The sequence below is a fragment of the Psammomys obesus genome, unplaced genomic scaffold (assembly GCF_907164565.1).
Source record: "Psammomys obesus unplaced genomic scaffold, mPsaObe1.curated_primary_1811, whole genome shotgun sequence".
NCBI classification, from domain to species: domain Eukaryota; kingdom Metazoa; phylum Chordata; class Mammalia; order Rodentia; family Muridae; genus Psammomys; species Psammomys obesus.
The window spans coordinates 4,263,537-4,283,567 of NW_026586816.1; the positions used below are offsets into that span (position 1 = coordinate 4,263,537).

A 20,031-nucleotide genomic window follows, 5' to 3' on the forward strand; every position below is an offset into this window, starting at 1 on the left:
TTTATTTATTTATTTATTTATTTATTTATTTATTTATTTATTTATTTATTTATAGGTTTGTGTCTCAGCCTCCACCATGATATCAAAGAGTTCCAACAGCACAGAAAGAAATCCCCCAGCCCCACCCTTGGCCTCTTACAACAAATAACCCATTCTCCAATTGTAAAATTTCATCATTTTAAAATATCACATGAATGTATAAGTACAAGCATCTGTGTAAGTATTATATGTGTTTGTTTGTGAATGTAAATATAAGTATGAATCTATGCATATAATTACACAACCCTTAGGAACTTGCGTGTCGTTTCTCTCAGCAGAACAATGTGAAAATTCATACAAGCTGATACAACAATCCATCCCTTTCATTGCTGAGGAGTGCCCCACACACGGATCTGTATAGCTTATTTACACACCCATCTGCTGAAAACTACCTGGGATGATCCCAGCTGCTAAGAATACTTATGTGCACATCATCATTACTCTGGGTAAATGTCCCAGAGTACAAGCTACTTGGCTTTGTCTTAGCCATTCTGCTAAATGTGGAGACTCCTTTCTTTCCTTCTTTCCTTCCTTTCTTCCTTCCCTCTCTCTCTCTCTCTCCCCCTTCTATCTTTCCTTCTCCACCTTCTTTTTGTTCTTCTTTTTCAGCACGTTTGTGATGATGAAGAACACCATGGCCGTCGGAATGCTTGCTGTTGCTACCTTGATTCCTGCCGAGGCCCAGCGGCTTCACTTGCCATGGCTCTGTGCCTTCGGTGGTTGAGTATCGATGGTAAGTGCAAAGACACATACTGTCTTGCTATTAAGGGGAAATTCACCGCAGTCTCATCCAAATGCTTTAGGCTTCTTAGATTTGTGTAATGCTTATCTGTGTGCTGTGCATGCATTCCTGGCACCTGTGGCGGTCCCAGGAGGGCGCTGGGTCTTCTGCAATGGAGGTTACAGCTGGTTGTAGGCCACCACGTAGATGCTGGGACTTGAACTCAGTCCTTTGGAAGAGCAGCAAGTGGTCTGAACTGCCAAACCATCTCTCCAGACCCCTCACTAAAATTTTCATCTTAGAGAATACTCCCTTCAAATTCATTAGACCACACTTGGAGAAACAGAACTTGAGACCACACTGGTTAGAGGGACAGAAGGAAACAAATGAAGATGAAGGACACACACACACCAAAGCATAATGAATGTGATGGAAATTTTATTTTAATTTTATACCCTTGTAATAGTATATTTCTCTGGCATCATCATGTCTAGATATTTGGTGTCTCTCTGATGACTTAAATAATAACTTTAAAATGTTTGTTTTATTTTATAGTTAAAAATCCAGACCTTCCTATTTTTCCAAATGACCCCAGCAGCAGAATGAAGAAATAGTGTGATATAGTCACGTGATGAAATAATTGTGTCAAGCTACAGACAAATCTGAGAAACATATTGCTGGGGAAAGGAACTTCACACGAGGAAGGAAAACTGCATGATTTTCCTTACATAAAGCTCAAGATCAGGCAACTAGTTACTGATTTTACAAGCAAAGGTATTAACCTGAAAGAGTTTCTGAATGCAGGTTTAAAGGGACCAGTGACCAGTGGGATCCTGTCTCTTTCTAGTAGCAGGTCCTACTTATATAGTATATTTGAATTGTAAAATCTACTACAGAGTTTCTTGGTCATAGTTTGATAAAACTATTATGAAATGAAGCATATTAGAGAAGTTACAGCCTGCTTCTCCAACTCTTGACTAATTGCACATCTAGTGAGGTCACCTGGCAGTGTCCGCCGAACCTCAGTTTTAGCATCACAGTGTCAGGATGTAGACTGACCCCGGCCTCAGTGTCAGCATATAGACTGACCCCGGCCTCAGTGTTAGTATGTAGACTGACCCCGGCCTCATGTCAGTGTTAGCATGGCAGTGTTAGCACGTAGACTGACCTCAGCCTGATGTTTCTCACGGCTCACATATGCTAGAGAAGACCAAACATTGACCTTTGGGTCATCCTTTATCTAGTCCTTGAAACCTCAAGCCAACTCAACAAAAGGTCCTGGCTAGGCTCACCATCTAGCATAACTAAAATGGAGCTCTGTTCATCTAAGTCTGGCACTCATTGCTACTGGGGAGGACATCAGATACCATGGAGTCCTAAACCGTTCTTCCAAGATGACAGATCTGCCAACTCCTCACACCTTCTCCGCTGCTGCCCCCACAGGCTCCTCTAAGTGATGCTCAAGACCGCTCTAAGCCCGACCATTCATGGGTCATAACGGCCCTTTGGAGCAGGAAAAGAAAACCACAGCAGTGACTAGCAGTACTCACAGGGTCTTGGCAAGCCTCGTTGTATTGGTCAAAATCATCCAGTATCTTTCTGCTCAGCAGGAGAGTGTTAACGAGATTTGCAACACCAGGAGCATCCACAGCATTGGCTAATCTTATCTGAATGGATCTGGACAAGAACAGAAATAGGTTTCTTGATTACAGTACTAAAATAATATCACATTTAAGTAAGATAATATCTGGCAGGGTGTATCTATGTAACATTAAGGTGACTGATTATAAAAAGAGCTCACTTCCTTCTACAATATCTAGAAAATACACAAAAAGTACAAAGAATAAAATAGAAATCACTGACGTTATGAACCGACAATAACACAAAGCATATATAATATAAATACATATAATTTTATGCATATAATTAAAATGTTCGGCATACCTTGCTTCATATTTCATAAAGGGAGATAAAATCACTCTCCCAAACTTTTTAAAAAATTAAAGTAAGACCATATCATGTCCCCCCTTTCCTTTCCTCCCACTCGTCCTGTGTACCTCCACATACAATTACTCCCTCTCAGATCCAAGACCTCTTTTCTCTGTTATTATTATATATTCATGCATAGACATATAAATATAGCATGCTGAGTCCATTTAGTGTTGTTTATGTGTGTACTGATTTCAGGGACGACCACTTGGAACTGGGTAACCACTTATGGGGCTCATCCTTTGAAGAGGCTAATTCTCTCTTAGCAGTCATTAGCCTCCTGTAGCTCTCTGTCTAAGGCTGGGACCCTAGAGAGTTCTCACTTCCACAAAAGCCTGAATGCCAATGTCATCACTGTTCAGGTCTCGTTTAAGCAGCCATATTGTTGAGGTCCATGGCTGTGGCTTCCCTGTCATTGCTAAGAGACAGCAGGCTTTCTGGTCTTCTGGCTCTTACAATCTCCCCTAAACTTTTAAAAATGTTTTATAGTTGAGAAATTACCATACTGGGGTCTGCCTCATGTGCCTGGCAACATGGGCTGGGAGCAGCCCAGAGTTGCATGTTGTAAAGGGAGTTTAATTCTTTGAGGTCACCATCTTAGAACTCTTAAAAATTGCATGTGTTACTGGAGAGGATGTGGAGAAAGGAGAACCCTCCTTCATTGCTGGTGGGAATGTAAACTTGTACAACCATTTTAGAAATCAATCTGGTGTTTTCTCAGACAATTAGGAATAGTGCTACCTCAAGATCCAGGTATGCCACTCCTAGACATATATCCAAAATATGCTCACGTATACAACAAGGACATTTGTTCAACCATGTTCGTAGCAGCTTTCTTCTTTATAGCCAGAATCTGGAAACAACCCAGATGTTCCTCAACTGAGGAATGGATACAGTAATTGTGGTGCATTTACACAATGGAATACTACACAGCAATAAAAACCAACAAAATCATGAAATTTGCAGGCAAATGGTGGGATCTAGAAAAGATCATCCTAAGTGAGGTATCCCAGAAGCAGAATGACACACAGGGTATACACTCACTTATAAGTGGATATTAGACATATAAGATAGGAAAATCATACTAAAACCTGTACACCTAAAGAAGCTAAGCGAGAAGGAGGACCCTGGGTAAGATGCTCAATCTTTCTTCAGAAAGGCAAACAGGATAGACATCGAAAGAAGATGAAAACAAGGAACAGGACAGGAGTCTACCACAGAGGGCCTCTGAAAGACTCTGTCCTGCAGGGTATTAAAGCAGATGCTGAGACTCATAGCCAAACTTTGGGCAGAGTGCAGGGAATCTTATAAAAGAAGGGGGAGATAGAAAGACCTGGAAGGGTCTGGAGCTCCACAAGGAGAACAACAGAAGCAAAAAAATCTGGGCCTAGGGGTCTTTTCTGAGACTGATACTCCAACCAAGGACCATGCATAGAGATAACCTAGAACCCCTGCACAGATGTAGCCCATGGCAGCTCAATCTCCAAATGGGTTCCCTGGTAAGGGGAACAGGGGCTGTCTCTGACATGAACTCAGTGGCTGACTCTTTGATCACCTCCCCCTGAGGGGGGAGCAGCCTTACCAGGCCACAGAGGAAGATTATGAAAGACAGTCTTGATGAGACCTGATAGACTAGGATCAGATGGAAGGGGAGGTGGTCCTTCACTATCAGTGGACTGGGAAAGGGGCATGGAGGAGGTGAGGAAGGAAGAGAGGGCGGGATTGGGAAGGGATGAGGGTGGGGCTACAGCTAGGATACAAAGTGAATAAACTGTAATAAATAAAAAATTATATTAAAAAAGTGTAATTTTGTGTCTTTAAGTGAAGTTTAGCGAGACAAAAGAGCATGTCTGCGGGTTTGGAACCATGCTGCATATTGATTCCCACTTCCTTCTGTCTGTTCCTAATGAGGCTTCTCCCACCCTCTCTCTCCTTCACCACCCCATCCTCACTGGTGCCTCCCTCAGTAAATAGTGACAACTGGTTCTCCCTTGAATGTTAGTTGGGCAATCATGTGAAGGGTGCAGCAAAGATGGAGTTAAAACCATTTTCTACATAAAGTGGGGAATCAGACATAGGCATGAAGAAAGTTGAGGATCAGGTACATGATTTGCGGAGTCTCTGGTCATAGCAATGAGGTGGCTGTTCCCTCCCTTGGTAAATAGAGCCACGATGTACACAGCTAGTGACTTGTGAGCCTTATCCATGCTGCTCACAAGTTTTTGGTGTATCCAGGATAGAGGCTTTAAGCCCTTTCAGGATGAATGCCAAGGGTTGGAGCCATCACCCCACTGAAAGGGGAAATTTCACATCAATCCAGAGTTCCATATCTTCATCTTGTAATGGGTCCTGTGTGTTCCATAACTGACCTGACACCACCTTCTCTCTACTCATCATGGTTTTGTTACTAAATAGAACAATGTTACTCCTCTTAATAATAAATGATTCTAACCTATTCAACTCCTAATTGTTTAAGATCTGTGCTTAAATTGTAATGCATGGCTACATATTATAAACAAGATTATTTGTTTGCAAAGATATATATGTATAAAATTCACTGGTAAAAGCCTGATCATTAATATCACCTCAATAATCATTTTAATTAATCTTTAAGACAAAGATGAGAACTTGGCTCTGATACCAAAATCTAGTTCTGATAAAGATGTAAATGTTAAAAAACAAGAACAAATGTATAGGGAAATAGAAGAAGAGAAAAGAAAAGTCCTACAAAATGTTCAGAGTACCTTAGTCACAATACTCCCAAAGGAGCAAACAACCCATATGTGGCAAATGCACACGATGGAATATTAGTCAGCCACAAAGAGGAACGAAGTGACGAGGCTTATTACATATGAGAAAAACCACATGTAAAACACCATGCATGTTTCTATGAAAAGTCCAGAACAGGCAAGTTTATAGAGACAGACAGGAGACTGGTAGGCTCTGGGGACAAAATACCCAGAGGTGACTATTCAGTGGGCGTGGTTAGGCTTAGAGGTGACAAGAAATGTTTTTGATGAGTTTATATCATTATATATCTGCTAAGAACTGCTCAAGTATACAATCAGGTGAGAATATGATGTTACATTACATCACAATAGGCCGTTATTACATGCATTATATAGCCTATGTGCGTACATGCGTAAAATATCAGAGAAAGTTGAAAAGAAATGGGATGGCAATGGCAACTAACAGTCAAGCCAAACCAATGTGATTAAATAACAGATAAATTAGAGCCTAAGCTAAAGTCACTATGAGGGAAAAAAAGAAATGTTGTTTGATTAAGGAAAATCTTAGCAGTGAGAACAATGTCAGGGCACCAGTATCCACTAATACAGTTTCACGTTTTTTAAGTCAAAATTAATGGAAATTGACGTGAAATACCGTTCAAAATCTGGACAAGCTTATCTGAAGGCTGCTGCTGCCCCACCATGCGCAGACTCCGAATCAGACCCCCTTTCCCATCTGGATGGTGGCAGCCTCACAGGCCAGCAGCGCAGGCCCAAACAGCCAGACTCGCCCGGATGTTCTTGCACACCCTTTTATCTTAGCCACACGGCAGATGGGCTATCCCTTCAAAATACTCCTGGATGCAACCACCTCCTGCAACCGCCACTGCTCGCCCCAGCTAGCACTACTCCACAGCTGGGAGGCTGCAGCGGCAGCCTCACGTGTTCACCTTTGCTCTCCAAATCCATCCTCAACCGAGCCGCTAGAGCGATGCCTCTAAGTACTGAGTTTAAGCGTGTGACTCTGCATCACTAATCCCAGTAACAGGGCCGTACATGAACTCTCATGCCCCAGGCCCTTCTCAGAAGACTGTTTATAAGTGTGTGAAATGAGATGTAGAGAATTAGGATGGGTGAACTTAAGCAGATGTGACCCAGCAGCGGCCTGCTCAGTGCCATAATTTTGTGCATTGGTGTACATAAGCACTGGGGAACAACCGCAGATACCTGAAGTCCGCAGCACTGCAGAAAAATGAGGAGGAAGCAGCGGTGGCCGACGGTTTGCTGTCTGCTTTCACAGTGGAAAGAGATACTAAATTTCAGGTCCAGCTTTGTGAAAAATCACGATGTGAGTTTTCACCTAAACTCTATCTACAGACCCTGGCTAAGAACTTCAGTTATCTCTCCCACTGCATGGAGTGACAAGCAAAGCCACAGAATTGCTTCATGACCTCAGTTTCCTCTCCTGCGCCTTGTCTTTACAATCTCTGGATCTTTCATCCCTAACCTATCTCCAAACTGTAGGCTTCTTTCTTTCCTTGCATCGTCTTTCAGACCCCATGCAAGTTCCCAAACTCACAGCGTGTGCCCTCATTTCTCACCTGAAACCCTCACTTCTCAGCCCAGGGAATCGCCAGACTTGCCTGGATATCAGCTGTGCATACAAACGTCACTGAAAGAGCTGCCACCTGACTCTGTTATGTCACGCTCTCTCCGTACACTCTCTCCCTTCTGTTTCGTTTGTGTGCTATTCCTCCCCATCTATTAAAATTAGAGTTCAAAGACAAAACCCCTCCCTCTGCTGCAACCCCATGGCTAGAACAGCTCCCGATGGACAGTAGCTGTCAGCTGCCATATAGCCTGCGTGGACACAACCAGAGTGTTCCATGCTTACGACATGTTTTTCTGTATATAAGTACTACAACTGAGTTATAAAGTGGGCAGCAGGAGCCAGGAAAGTACATGAATCTGAACCCTGACTTAGTTAGGGTTTCTATGGCTTTGGTGAAACACCACAACCAAAAGCAACTCCAGGAAGAAAGGGTTCATTTGGCTTAGGTGGCCACATCACTGTTCATCATTGAAAGGAGTCAGGACGGGAACTCAAGCAGGGCAAGAATCTGGAGCCAATGCCAAGGCCATAGAGGGGTGCTGCTTACTGGCCAGCTCTTTAGGCAGCTGCCTTCTTATAGAGCCCAGAGCCACCAGCGTAGAGGCGGCACTACCCGAGACGGGCGGGGCCTGATACAGGCTTGTCAGCAGTCTGATCTTACAGAGGCATTTTTTTTTCAATTGACACCCTTTGATAATTCTATCTTGTGTCAAGGTGACATAAAAGTGGCCAGCACAAATGCCTTCCCTCCAAGCTCATAGCTCAGACCACACCACGGTCTACTTTCAAAGCCAGGGTTTAACCCAGCCTACAGTAATACTGAATAAGTGCTCCCTGGGACACAAAACACAAACATGACTTGTCTCCTCTGCCCATGGAAATCTGATCAGGTGACACAACCATTTTGTATTGCATCACGAACGAAGGTCATGTGTCTGCTAATTATAGTCAGCAAAGAGGTACACTTGCGAATCTTCATATGTTCCTGGAATTTCAGCAGGAGGAGGAATGGCCACTAGCAATCTGTCACCTAAAGCTACCTTCCCCAACACCTTCCCTAATGGCTTGAAATGTTGCTACTTAGATTATATAGGTGCTTAACTGTCAACTCAGAGCTGGGCTAGCACTAACAAGACTATAAAACAGCTCAGTCCTTTCATACTGATCACATAGTGAAACAACATTTTATATGCATTAGGCTGTATGATAAATACTGAGATTCAGTTTTATCTAGTTTAAAATTCTACATTAATGTATTTATTGGAGAAATTAAAATTACAAACAAACTCACAGTGTATTTTTTTGTGGATGGAGCTGTTCCATATGCCTAAATTTGTCTCTGAGAGCTATTTGTGTGTGCGTGTGTGTGCGTGCATGTGTGTGTGTGTGAGTGTAATGTGTGTTTTGTGTGCAAGTTCAAGTATATGCAGAGGTCAGATGACATTCTTGGTTCTCATCCTCAGGAAGGCCACTTACCTCATTTGAGACTGGGTCTCTCTGACCATGTGGCCCACCATTAAGCCTAGGGCTGCTGCTGTGTCCGCCTCCCTGGTGCTGGAGTAATTTCACTCGGGTTCTGGGGATTTAACCGGTTCTCAGGCTTGTGCGACAAGTGCTGGATTGACTGCTATCTCCCCCGACCCTGGAGACCTATTTTACAAGAGTTTTCAACTCAGAAAGAAGATGAGGAGGAGCAGGAGGGAGGGAGGAAGAGGATGAGGAGGGGAGGGGCAAAGGAGGGAAAGAGGTACTAGTACACATCTGTATTCACAAGGCAGAGAAAGACTCAGAGTTCCAGGCCAGCACTGGCTAATAGTAAGACCCTATCTCAAAACAAGCAGATAGAGTTAATACACATGGGACTCTGCATTGCTTCTGCTTTGGATCTAGCAGCAGCAGGTGGCCTGGGGTTTTTTGGAGGGGGTTGGCTAACTGGAATGAGATGAGAGGACCTATGGTCAGCTGGCATGGGTACACGCTCTAATTCCTTTTGTATAAAAACTGGAAGGAGCATTTAGAAAACATGAAAGGTGAATAAACTCCCAATAAAAATGTATGTGCCTAAACCTCAATTATTAAATTGACATTACTAAGAATGTTTCATTGAACTAGTTAAAAATGGTTCTGAAACATCTGGAGTGTCCCCAGGGTGTTCAGGTGCTGGGAACCCACTGGGGGATCAAGTGAGCCCATGATTTCTGCTCCCATTGTACTGACCCTGTATTGATTCTAGAACCACAATCTGAGAAAGAAACCAAAAGCCCCTTATAACTTTACAGTGCATGAAAGACGAATTACGGAGTTCTCTGTGTTTTAGCTACAGAAAGTCCCCAGAAAAATCAGATTACTTCAAAACATCTCTTAGGGGAAAAGGGAGTAAAGATGGGGAGGATGCTTGGCATTTTATATCATTATGTGAAATCATGATACATATGTATACATATATATGGCATAATGTTCTCCAAAAGGAGATAGCATGTGTTATCCAGTTACAAGCAGCTAGCTTTATTTATCGCTATAGCCTTAGATAAATCATAAAAGTAGGAATATTCATTGTCTGCAAAAATGATACTAAAACCATGTATGAAACAAACTGATTCTATTGATAAATATTAAAACACACACACACACATATACACAATGTGCTATATGAAAAATCCTGCTTCCTTGCCCTTGTCTCTCTTGAGTACTTGAATGCCTGAACTTGTAAATTCTCAGGGTCCATGAAGGAAGGATGAAACCATTGCCCACTGAACCCTCCTTAGATCTTACAAGTTTTTCAATCTTGGTAATCTGCTTATAGCCACAAGATGTTTTATTCATCTTCCTAAAAAGAAAAAAACTGAGCCTGGCCTTAAAGGTCAGAATTTGAGTTATGCAGTCTGACTTTACACATAATGAAATAGAAAATGACATAGGAAAAGTAACAAGAAAATTTTACCCCTTACCTTTCTCAACCCAAAACTGAGTGAATGCCTTTAGAAACTACAAGTCTGTGAGTCTTTCCAACTACTGTCTCACAGAAAAATTGGCAGTTTTGCTGCCAATCAAGAGGTGCAAAGATGTAAAAGAAGACCATGTAATGAAAGTCGTCATCATACAGCTCTCAAGCATCAGCACTTCAGTGTGAACCAAACGCAAACAAGAAAGCATCCTTGGCCCAGACAAAGCCATGGCCACAAGGAACAAAGTTTCTACTGCATTCCATTCAAAGAGACCCATTCAGGGCTTAAGGAACAAAGGGCAGATTTGATATCATAAAAAAAAAAAAAACCCGGCAACAAAGCATGTATGAGCCAGTCATAGAAAAGCAAATAAAACAAATATATTAAATGGAAAAATCACTCAGAGGCTGACCACGGAAGGCCATCTTTATTTACTGAATAATATTGACAGTGGCTGTATGACCTACCCAGAAGTTAAGTATCTCTAGCACAATAAATATTAGTTGAATGAGTAAGTTTGACATGTCTTCTTACAAAGAAAAAATGTCAAATTTCAGAAAGGGGCATCTTGGAGGAATAGCAAGAGGGAATGAGCTACCAGTTCAACCAAACGTGCCTTCCCTTAATGACTGAACAAGAAGAAAAGCCAGTGGGCAAGTTAAGAATGGGCATGCCAGGGAACATGGAAAATCGGTCTCTAGTTTGACATAAAACCTAGTGCTACCTTTGGAAATATCTTAGCGATTAATATCCAAATGAAATGTTCTCATTTAAAGACCCAGGAGTTACCATAAAAATAAAAATTAAAAAAAAAAACTGAGAGGGAACATGAGATGTGGGGTCTGTTGACAGAGAGGTAGCCCTCACTAACAGTCAGATGAATTACCTCTCTCTGTGCTCACCAGCATGGCCAGAGGGCAGATGACAGACACAAATATAATTTCCCAAGGGAAGAAGGAGGAAATTAGGTAGGGGACGAGAACACGAGGTCATGAAATTTAAAGCAACCCAACATAAAAGCAGAAGCGATCCATCCCAAATGTCAAGAGAAGTGAAGCAAAAACCAGAAGGGTGTTATAGATTTAAAAACAGTGGCATAAAAAAGAGCATGTCAGGAACGAGTGCCCTTGCCATGCCCGTTGGCTCCCTCCTTTCCTCCATCATGCCTTTGCTCATGGCCACCTCTCCCGTGCACCTGTGAAAGAGGCAGCTCCTCCTACATAGCACTTACCCACAAGCTCTACTCTTCTCATTGCCCCTCACATACCTACTATCTAGTCCGTCTCCGCATCCTCCCCCTCTCGCTGCCAGAGCCCATGAGGGCCAGGACTTCTGCCTGTTTGGGACACTTATGTTTCCCCAGCCCACGAACATGCACACAGATGATGTTGCATATTCCATTAGAGGAATGAGGAGCTCCACTGTGGGCCTTTGGGAAAGAAAGCACACAATTAACAAGCACCTTCCGGCTACAGTGCTACATGGATGTCAGCCCAGAATGTAGCAGCCATGCCAATGTGACAAGAGCCAGTTCCAGATGGATCAGGCAAAGGAGAGGCCACAGTGGAAGAAAGGAGAGAAACAAAGATCCTTAGAACACAAACCTTGAAATCCTACCTATCTCCACACCTGCTTAGGAGCCAATCAATGGAGGGATGCTCTTCCTGAATTGGCCTTTAATTTATTTCTAACTGAAAACATTCTCCCAAGTCAGTGTAAACTTTAAACTTTAACTGATAGCTGGACATCAAATTAACATTTTTTTTCTATTACAGAAATAACGGTATCCATGATCTGTTTTAAGTCAAACTGAAATAAGCAACCTGAATAAAAGAAAGCAAGAAAGATCTAAATAGAAACCTCCCCAGAGAGGTCACATAAACAAAGGGTAAGCATTTGAAACATATCAGCATGAAATCATTCAGTGGCATCCATCACTAAAGAACTAACTGCACCTTCACAGCACCAGTGAAGCCGGCAGTGAGGGGCTAGTCTAAGTCCAAACCGCTGAGAATAGCAAAGGCTGGCAGGGGCATGGAGCAGTTACTGGTGTCACTGAAAAGTGCTAGAGCCACTTTTTCAGACAGGCTGGCAGTTCTATACAAAAGTAAACAATGCTGTGATCATAGGTACTAGCAACTCCACTCTCTCTTAGCCAAATACACTGAAAACTTATGTCCACACACAACCCTCCACATGAACACTTTAGCATTTTTGTTCATAATGATCTAAACTTGGAAACCACCAAGATGTTTCTTAGCAGGTGAACAGAAAAATAAACTGTATTGTGTCTAGTCTATGGGACATAGTATTCGGTGCTAACATAAATGAATCACCAGGTCATGAAGTGACATGGAGGTTAAATGCATATGACCAAGTAGGAGAAGCCAAGTTGACAAGGTGACATATTGTAAGATTCTAACTACTTTTCTAGGATAGGTTTAAAAAAATTACAGCAGGTATAAAGATTAGAGTGCACCAGCATTCAGGGGAAGGAAGGAACAACAGGAAGGGTACAGATGCTTAGAGCAGTGACACTATTCTGTGTGACATTATAACGGTGTCATTACACACTTCCCCAAATCCACTGAATATGCAACACAGTTAGTTACTTTCCTCATTGCTCTGACAAATTACTTGAGGAAGAACAACTTGAGGAAGGAAGGATTTATTTCAGCTTGTCATTTGAGAGGATATAGTCCTCCTCGGCAAGCGGACAGTGGGAGGCTGATGTAGATGGTCACGTGGTATCCACACTCGGGAACTGGAGAAAGACGAATGTGGTATTCACTGGTTTTCTCCTTTTCATTCAGTTCAGGACCCCAGACCACGGGATGGTGTTCCTTCATTCAACATGGGTCTTCCCTCAGTTAAATATCTCTGGAAATGCCCTCGCAGACACGTCAAAGGATGCGTCTTCTAGGTGACTCCAAATCCTGCTGAACTGACAATCAGACCATCACAGACACTAAACTGGAACCCTACCATAAACTATGGACTATGGTTGATAACGAGGTTCATCAGCTGTGATACATGTAGCCCTCTGATGCCGAATGAGAATAACAAGACAGTAAAGGGACGTATGGGGGTGCGTTGTATGTCTCCTCAATTTTGCAGTGAACCTGAAACTATTCCAAATACCAAGTCTGTTAATGAAAAAGCAAGAATAAGTTCTCTTTATTGCCCCCTCCAGTCCTGCCTGAGTAGAATCATAAGCCCCATTCTAGGACTTCTGCACACATGTGAGAAACAGTGACTACGAAGCATTTATGGCATCCTTCCTCCGCTTTCTTTCACAGTGGTGAGCTCAACTGTGTTTACTGAGAGCATACCTAGCTGCTTAGCGTCATTCCTCTTAGCCTCCCCTGTAGCCAGATCAGACCAATAACTAAGTTCCAAGGGATTTTAAGGCTCAGGGAAATTGCAATGCTAAAGTAGGTACGCTGTGTAAAACCTAGTCCTCCACAATGGGATGGCCCAGAAGACGTGCCCTTCACTAATCTTCTAAGATGCAAAATGGTGAGAGGGGACATTTGAGCAGTTTTGTCATCATCGTTTTCCTTGCACTAGACCTTAAGGTCATAGTCACTGCTTCTCAGTTGGATGAATTAATGCGGTGGGTTGAATTGGCCCCAAAGTTTCAGGAGCCAGCCAGCAGCACTGAATCACCAAAGGCAAGGTGCTTGAGGTTATCACGATGGCCACCATGGACAAAGCAATATTCATATGGCCTGACCTGGAATGCACAGCACAGGCAAACTGATTTTTACGAACCTTTGGTACTGGCTAATCTAATCATGGTGTTTCCAGGCATGAAATAGACAAAAAGCCTGAAGCACATTTGTTTGGTCTGTATAAGCTAAAAAAACCTCACACACAAATGAAAGAAAGGCCACATTGTATCATAGCAAAAGGGATCTTATTTCATGAACCAATTTTCAGACTTGAGCCAGTTTTCAGACAGAACTGCTTAAATGAAGGGATAGTCAGGTTCCCCTGAGGAAGGACCTTGATAAAAATGCCTATGAGTAGTATTACAGTTAACCTTTCTCCAGTCCTTCCCCAGAGGGGATATCACAAGGGTAAGAACACACTGGGGGAAGGAAACAATCACTCTTCAAAGTCTGTTAGATAGCGGTTATGAATTGACTGTGACTTGGGGAGACCCCAAGAAACATTGTGGTCCTCCAATTAAAGTAGGAGCTTGTGGTTGTCAGGTGACTAATAGAGTTTTGGCTGAAGTGCGATGCCCAGTAGGTCCTGGGGGTCCCAAAACTCATCCTGTGGTTATTTCCCCAGTCCTAGAATGTATACTTGGGATAGATAAACTTAGAAGTTGGCAGAATTCCCACATTAGTTTTTGGATCGGTGGAGCAAGGGATATTTTGGTTAGAAAGGCCAAATGAAAGGTTTTAGAGTTGGCTCTGCCAGGGAAAATAGTGAACCAAAAATTGTATCTTATCCTGGAGGAATTGTAGAAATTAGTGCCACCATCAAGGACTTGAAAGATGCAGGATGGCTGTTCCCTTTAACTCTCCTATCTGGCAAGTGCACAAGACAAATGATTGCAGAGAATGACAGCTGACTGTTGAAAACTCAATCAAGCAGGGATTCCGATTGCAGCTGCTATACCAGATATGGGGTCCTTGTTAGAGCAGATTAACGCATCTCCTGGTACATGCTATGAAGTTATTGATCTAACAAATGCCCTTTTCTTGGTACCTGTCTTTCTTGGTGACCAGAAGCAATTTGTTTTCAGTAGGCAAGGCTAGCAATAGATCTTTACAGTTTTACTTCAAGAATATATTAACTCTTCAGCCCTATGTCATAACTTACTTCAAAGGAAGCTTGATGATCTATGTCTTCCACAAAATATCTCATGGGTTCACTATATTTATAACATATTGTTGATTGGACCAAGTGAGCAGCAGATAGCAACCACACTGGAACCCCTGCTAACAAATGTATATCAAAGGGTGGGAAATAAACTCATCCAAAATTCAACGGAATTCTTAGGAGTCCAGCGGTGTGGGACATGAGAGATAGTCCCTCTAACGTGAAAGGTAGGCTACTGCACCTGGGCCCTCCCACCACCAAGAAAGAAACACATTTAAGGGCTGTACTGGCTGGGTTCGAATGTCAGTTTGGCGCTAGAGGCATCAGAGAAGGCACTTCAATTGGGGAAACGCCTCCATTAGATCCAGCGGTAAGGCATTTTTTTCAATTAGTGATCATCACTGTGGGTGGTGCCAAGCCTGGGCTGGTGGTCCTGGGTTCTAAGAGAAAACAGTCTGGGCAAGCCACGTAAACAAGCCAGTAAGCAGCGCCCCGCCATGGCCTTTGCATCAGCTCCTGCCTCCAGGTTCCTGACCTGCTTAAGTTAGTTCCTGTCCTGATTTTCTTTGGTAATGGACAGCAATGTAGAAGTGTGAGCTGAAAAAACCCTTTCCTCTCCAACTTGCTTTTGGTCACGGTGTTTTGTCGCAGCAACGGAAGCCCGAGCTAACACAGGGGGTCTGTGTGGAGTCTGGAGACAGCACGTTCCTTCCTTGAGCGTGTTACTCAAGCCCGTAGAGCAAGTGACTTAGAAAGCTGCTAGCTTTGTGTAGGATCTGCAACAGTCCAGGCTGCAGTGCAGGCTGCTCTACCACTTGGACCATTTAATCCAGCAGACACGATGACACTTGAGGAATCAGTGACACACAGGGATGCTGCTTGGAGCCTTAGGCAGGCCCCTATCCGTAAAATCACAGAAGAAACCTTTGGGGTTTTGGAGCAAAGCTCTACCATTATCTGTAGACAGCTATTCTCCTTTTGAGAGACAGCTTAGACTGCTATTGGACCTTAGTGGAAACTAACATTTGACAATAGGCCACCAAGTCACCATGTGACCTGAGCTGCCCATCATGAGCTGGGGTTTATTTGGCCGTAGCAGTCAGAAAGTAAGATGTGCACAGAAGCAATCTACTATCAGACAGAAATGGCATATGGGTGATCAAGGTTGAGCAGATTCTGAAGGCATAATCAAATTACATGAAAGGACTGCCCAAATGCCTATGGTCTCTGCTCTACAGCATGTTACAATGGTAGCTGTACACTGGGGAAAAGGAAACAATCAGACCTCCCAGAGTCTTTCAGATGCAGGGTATGAATTGACTGTGGTTCGGGGAGACCCCAAGAAACACTGTGGCCCTCCAATTAAAGTAGGAACTTGTGGTGGTCAGGTGACTATTAATAGAGTTTTGGCTGAAGTCTGACTCAGTGAAGCATGCACCTAATGCCTCATGGGGTGTCATAACTGGTTGACTGAGGAAGAAAAGATGGTGACCTGGTTCACTGATAGCTCTGCACATTAAGCAGGCACTAGCCAGAAGTGGACAGCTGTGGCATTATAACCTTTTCTGAGACAACCTTGGAAGACACCGGTGAAGGGAAATCTTCACAGTGGTCAGAACTTTGAGCAGTACACACAACCGCACATTTTCTTTGGAAGGAGAAATGTTGAGATGTGCAATTATTCACTGATTGATGTATGGGCTGCAACCAATCATTAGTTTGATGTCAGGGACTTGAAAGAACAAGATATGAAAATTAGTAAGAAAGGTATCTGAGGAGGAAGTATGTGGATAAATCTCTCCAAATGGGTGAAGGATGTGAAGACACTTGTGTTTCATGTAAATGCTGAGCAAAAGACGATTCCAGCTGAGGGGTTCAATACTTAAGTAGATAGAATGATCCAGTCTGTGGACAGTCAGCCTTTCTCCAGCTATCCCCATCATTGCCCAATAAGACTATGAACAAAGTGTCCATGGTGGCACTGATGGGGTTAGGCATGGGCTGGACAACATAGGCTTCCTCTCACCAAAGCTAACCTGGCCACAGTGGCTGCTGAGTGCCAAATCTGCCAATAGCAGAGACCAAGAGATATGGCACTGTTCTCTGGGGTGACCAGCCAGCAACTTGGTGGCAGGTTGACTACACTGGACTACTTTCTTAATGGAAAGGACAATGCTTAATCCATACTGGAGGAGATACTTTCACTGGTTATGAGTTTGCCTTTCCTGAACGTAATGTTTCTGAAAACAAAACAAAACAAAACAAAAAAAACTCCATGGACTTACAGAATGCCATATCCACCATCATGGTATTCCACAGAGTATTGATTTTGACCAAGAAACTCAATTCACAGCCAGAGAAGTGAGACAGTGGGCTATCACGATCATGGTCCACCAGCCTCACCATGTTCCCCACCATGCTAAATCAACTGGCCTCATAGGAAGATGGAATGGCCTTTTGAAAACACAGTTATAGTTCCAGCAGCCTGGAGGAGTGAGGCAGGGTTCTCCAGTAGGCAGTATGTGCATTGAATCAGTGTCCAATATATGGTGCAGTTTCCCCAAAGCCAAGATATACAGTCCAGGAGTCCAGGGGTGGAAAAGAGAATAGTTCCACTGTCCTTCTCTGTGACCAAGTAGGAAAATTTTTGCCTAAGTACCGCTGGCCTAGAAGTTTTGGTTTGAGAGCAGGGAGTGCTCCTGTCAGGAGCCACAACAAACGTTCCATTGAGCTGGAAGCTCAGACTCACCCCTCTCCCAACACTTTGGGTTTCTGACACCCTTAAGCCAATAGGCTAAGAAAGGAATAAAAGTGTTAGGAAGGATGACTGATCCAGATTAACAAAGGAAAATTAGATTGCTTCTCCACAATAGAGGTAAGAAACATTATGTTTGGAGTAGTAGAGAGCCTTGAGGGCATCTCTTTGCGCTACTGTGTCCTGTGACTGAAGTCAATGGGAACCGACCACAGCCTAATCCAGGCAGGATGAAAAACAGCACAGACACTTCAAAAATGGAGGTGTGGACACTCCTCCAAGAAAACAGCCACAACCTACTAAGAGTGGGGGAAATACAAAATGGAGAGTAGATGAAAGTTGTTACACATAGCATGCGTCTAAGTTTATATGACCAGTTGCAGAAATGAGAATTAGAAGTGACACGAATGTTTCTGTCATATGTTGTTAAGAATGTGCTTGTACACACATTTGTGTTTTCTTTCCTTGATTTCTTTATCATGTGATATAACATCAATTAAGAGAACATTTATTGGTTGTCATATTTAATGTCCCTAAAACAACATTGCCACCTCTTCTAAAAATTTATAATGCTTTTGCAGTTGTATGCTAAATCACGTTGGGCATGATTATGACATGGTTCTTGTTTTCATTTGGAAATTAAGCATGACGTAAGGAGCTACAGTTGTGCATCAGCTGTGGACTGTGGCAGCTACTCTTGATTGTCAAATTGATTACGTCTGGAATTAACTAAAGCTCACGCAGCTGGGTACACCTGTGAGGAATTTTTTTTCCTTAATTAAATTATTTGAAGTGGGAAGACCCACCTTTTATCCCAATTTTCTGAGGGGCCGAAGATCTACCTTCTGCTGGCAGCCCAGCTATGTAAAGGCCATGGAACAAGGCCTGTTTACCCTCACTATCCCTGGCAAGTCTATCCCTTGACTAGAGCCTACTTCTTTAGGATTCTGGGGTATACGAAAGGCCAGCTGAGACATGCAGCCTTGTGGACTGAACAACTGCTGGATTCTTGAACTTTGTGTTGATAGACAGCCATTGTTGTTCTAGCTAGGCCACAGCCTGTAAGCCACTCACATCCTTTTCCTATCAGCTCTGTTTCTCTAGAGAGTCCAGACTAACACAGGTGCTCCACAGGCTGATGGAGGAAGAGCTGTCACCAACAGTCCCATTCAGTGTTGCACCGTGCATGTTATGCTGACAATGCCAACACCAGATGTGTCTGCTGCTACAATAATGGTACAACTATTATGGGGACAAATAACTGCTCTCTGATTTGGGCTTAAGACCCACTCTGCAGGAACTAACTAATGTCTGATATGGAAGCCAGGGACAAACCCCATAGCTGTAGAGGTCTTGTCCCCCATGGGAAATCAACTCCTGTTTCGTTAAGTGGATGTGATGTGCCTGTCATCCCTACTTACAGCATGAGCTACTGTTATGCTCATGAGGAGAGACCTCTTTCTTGGTGGGTGCTAGTTATACCATGACTCTTGGCAGCTGAGAATAAGTGAGTGTTACTAGTGTACAGTGGTTCACTGCTCAAGCATAAATGGGAGAAAACATCAGATATTCACATCTTTCCAAGATGCAGGGAACATTTTCAAAGATGGCAAAGAAAAAAACGTAAGAGCCTGAGGAAGGGTTGAGTATTGTTAGTCCCTGTGAGGGAAGAAGAAAGTTCCTAAAACTCAGCTATGGAAATGTACTGGATTCACAAAGCTGGTAAGACTCGGAGAGGGAGAAGGTCCAGAAGGCTCCTTCCCAAGTTACACAAGCAATGAACAATAGCTGGGAGAAGAGAGTATTTGGGAAGCACTAGTTACAATTGGGCAGTGACTCCAGAAACAGAGCTTTGGTGAGTCACCATCACCCATGCTGGTCCACAGTGATTCAGTTTCAGTGATATGGTTGCCTTTGAGTCAACCATGTCCCTAATACGTAACTCCTAGACCATGTTCCTGCTGATAACCTGTGTGAACCAAACTAGATTTCTTTTATTTTTCTTTTATTATTTTTTTATTTCGATTAGTTTATTCACTTTGTATCCCAGCTGTAGCCCCCTCCCCTTCCTCTCCCAACCCTACCCTCCCTCCCTCTTCTTCTCCTTTGCCCCTCCCTCAGCCCAATGATAGGGAGGCCCTCCTCCCCTTCAGTCTGACCCTAGTCTATCAGGTCTCATCAGGACAGGCTTCACTGTCTTCCTCTGTGGACTGGTAAGGCTGCTCTCCCCTCAGGTGGAGGTGATCATAGAGCCAGCCCATGATTTCATGTCAGAGATGGTCCTTGTTCCTATTATAGAGGAACCCTCATGGACACTGAGCTGCCATAGGTTATTTCTGTGCAGGGGTTCTAAGTTATCTCCATGCATGGTCCTTGGTTGGAGTATCAGTCCCAGAAAAGACCCC

At 43.3% G+C, this 20,031-nt stretch overlaps 1 protein-coding gene across 1 annotated transcript in view; it reads right to left on the reverse strand.

The window, feature by feature from the left end:
• Nucleotides 1-20,031, reverse strand: part of Cfap61 (cilia and flagella associated protein 61) — a 256,849-nt gene that overhangs the window by 160,808 nt on the left and 76,010 nt on the right. Inside the window, exon 14 of the mRNA XM_055602635.1 lies at nt 2,311-2,437. Within this exon, the coding sequence (XP_055458610.1) occupies nt 2,311-2,437 (127 nt within the window). The remainder of the gene's footprint in view (nt 1-2,310; nt 2,438-20,031) is intronic.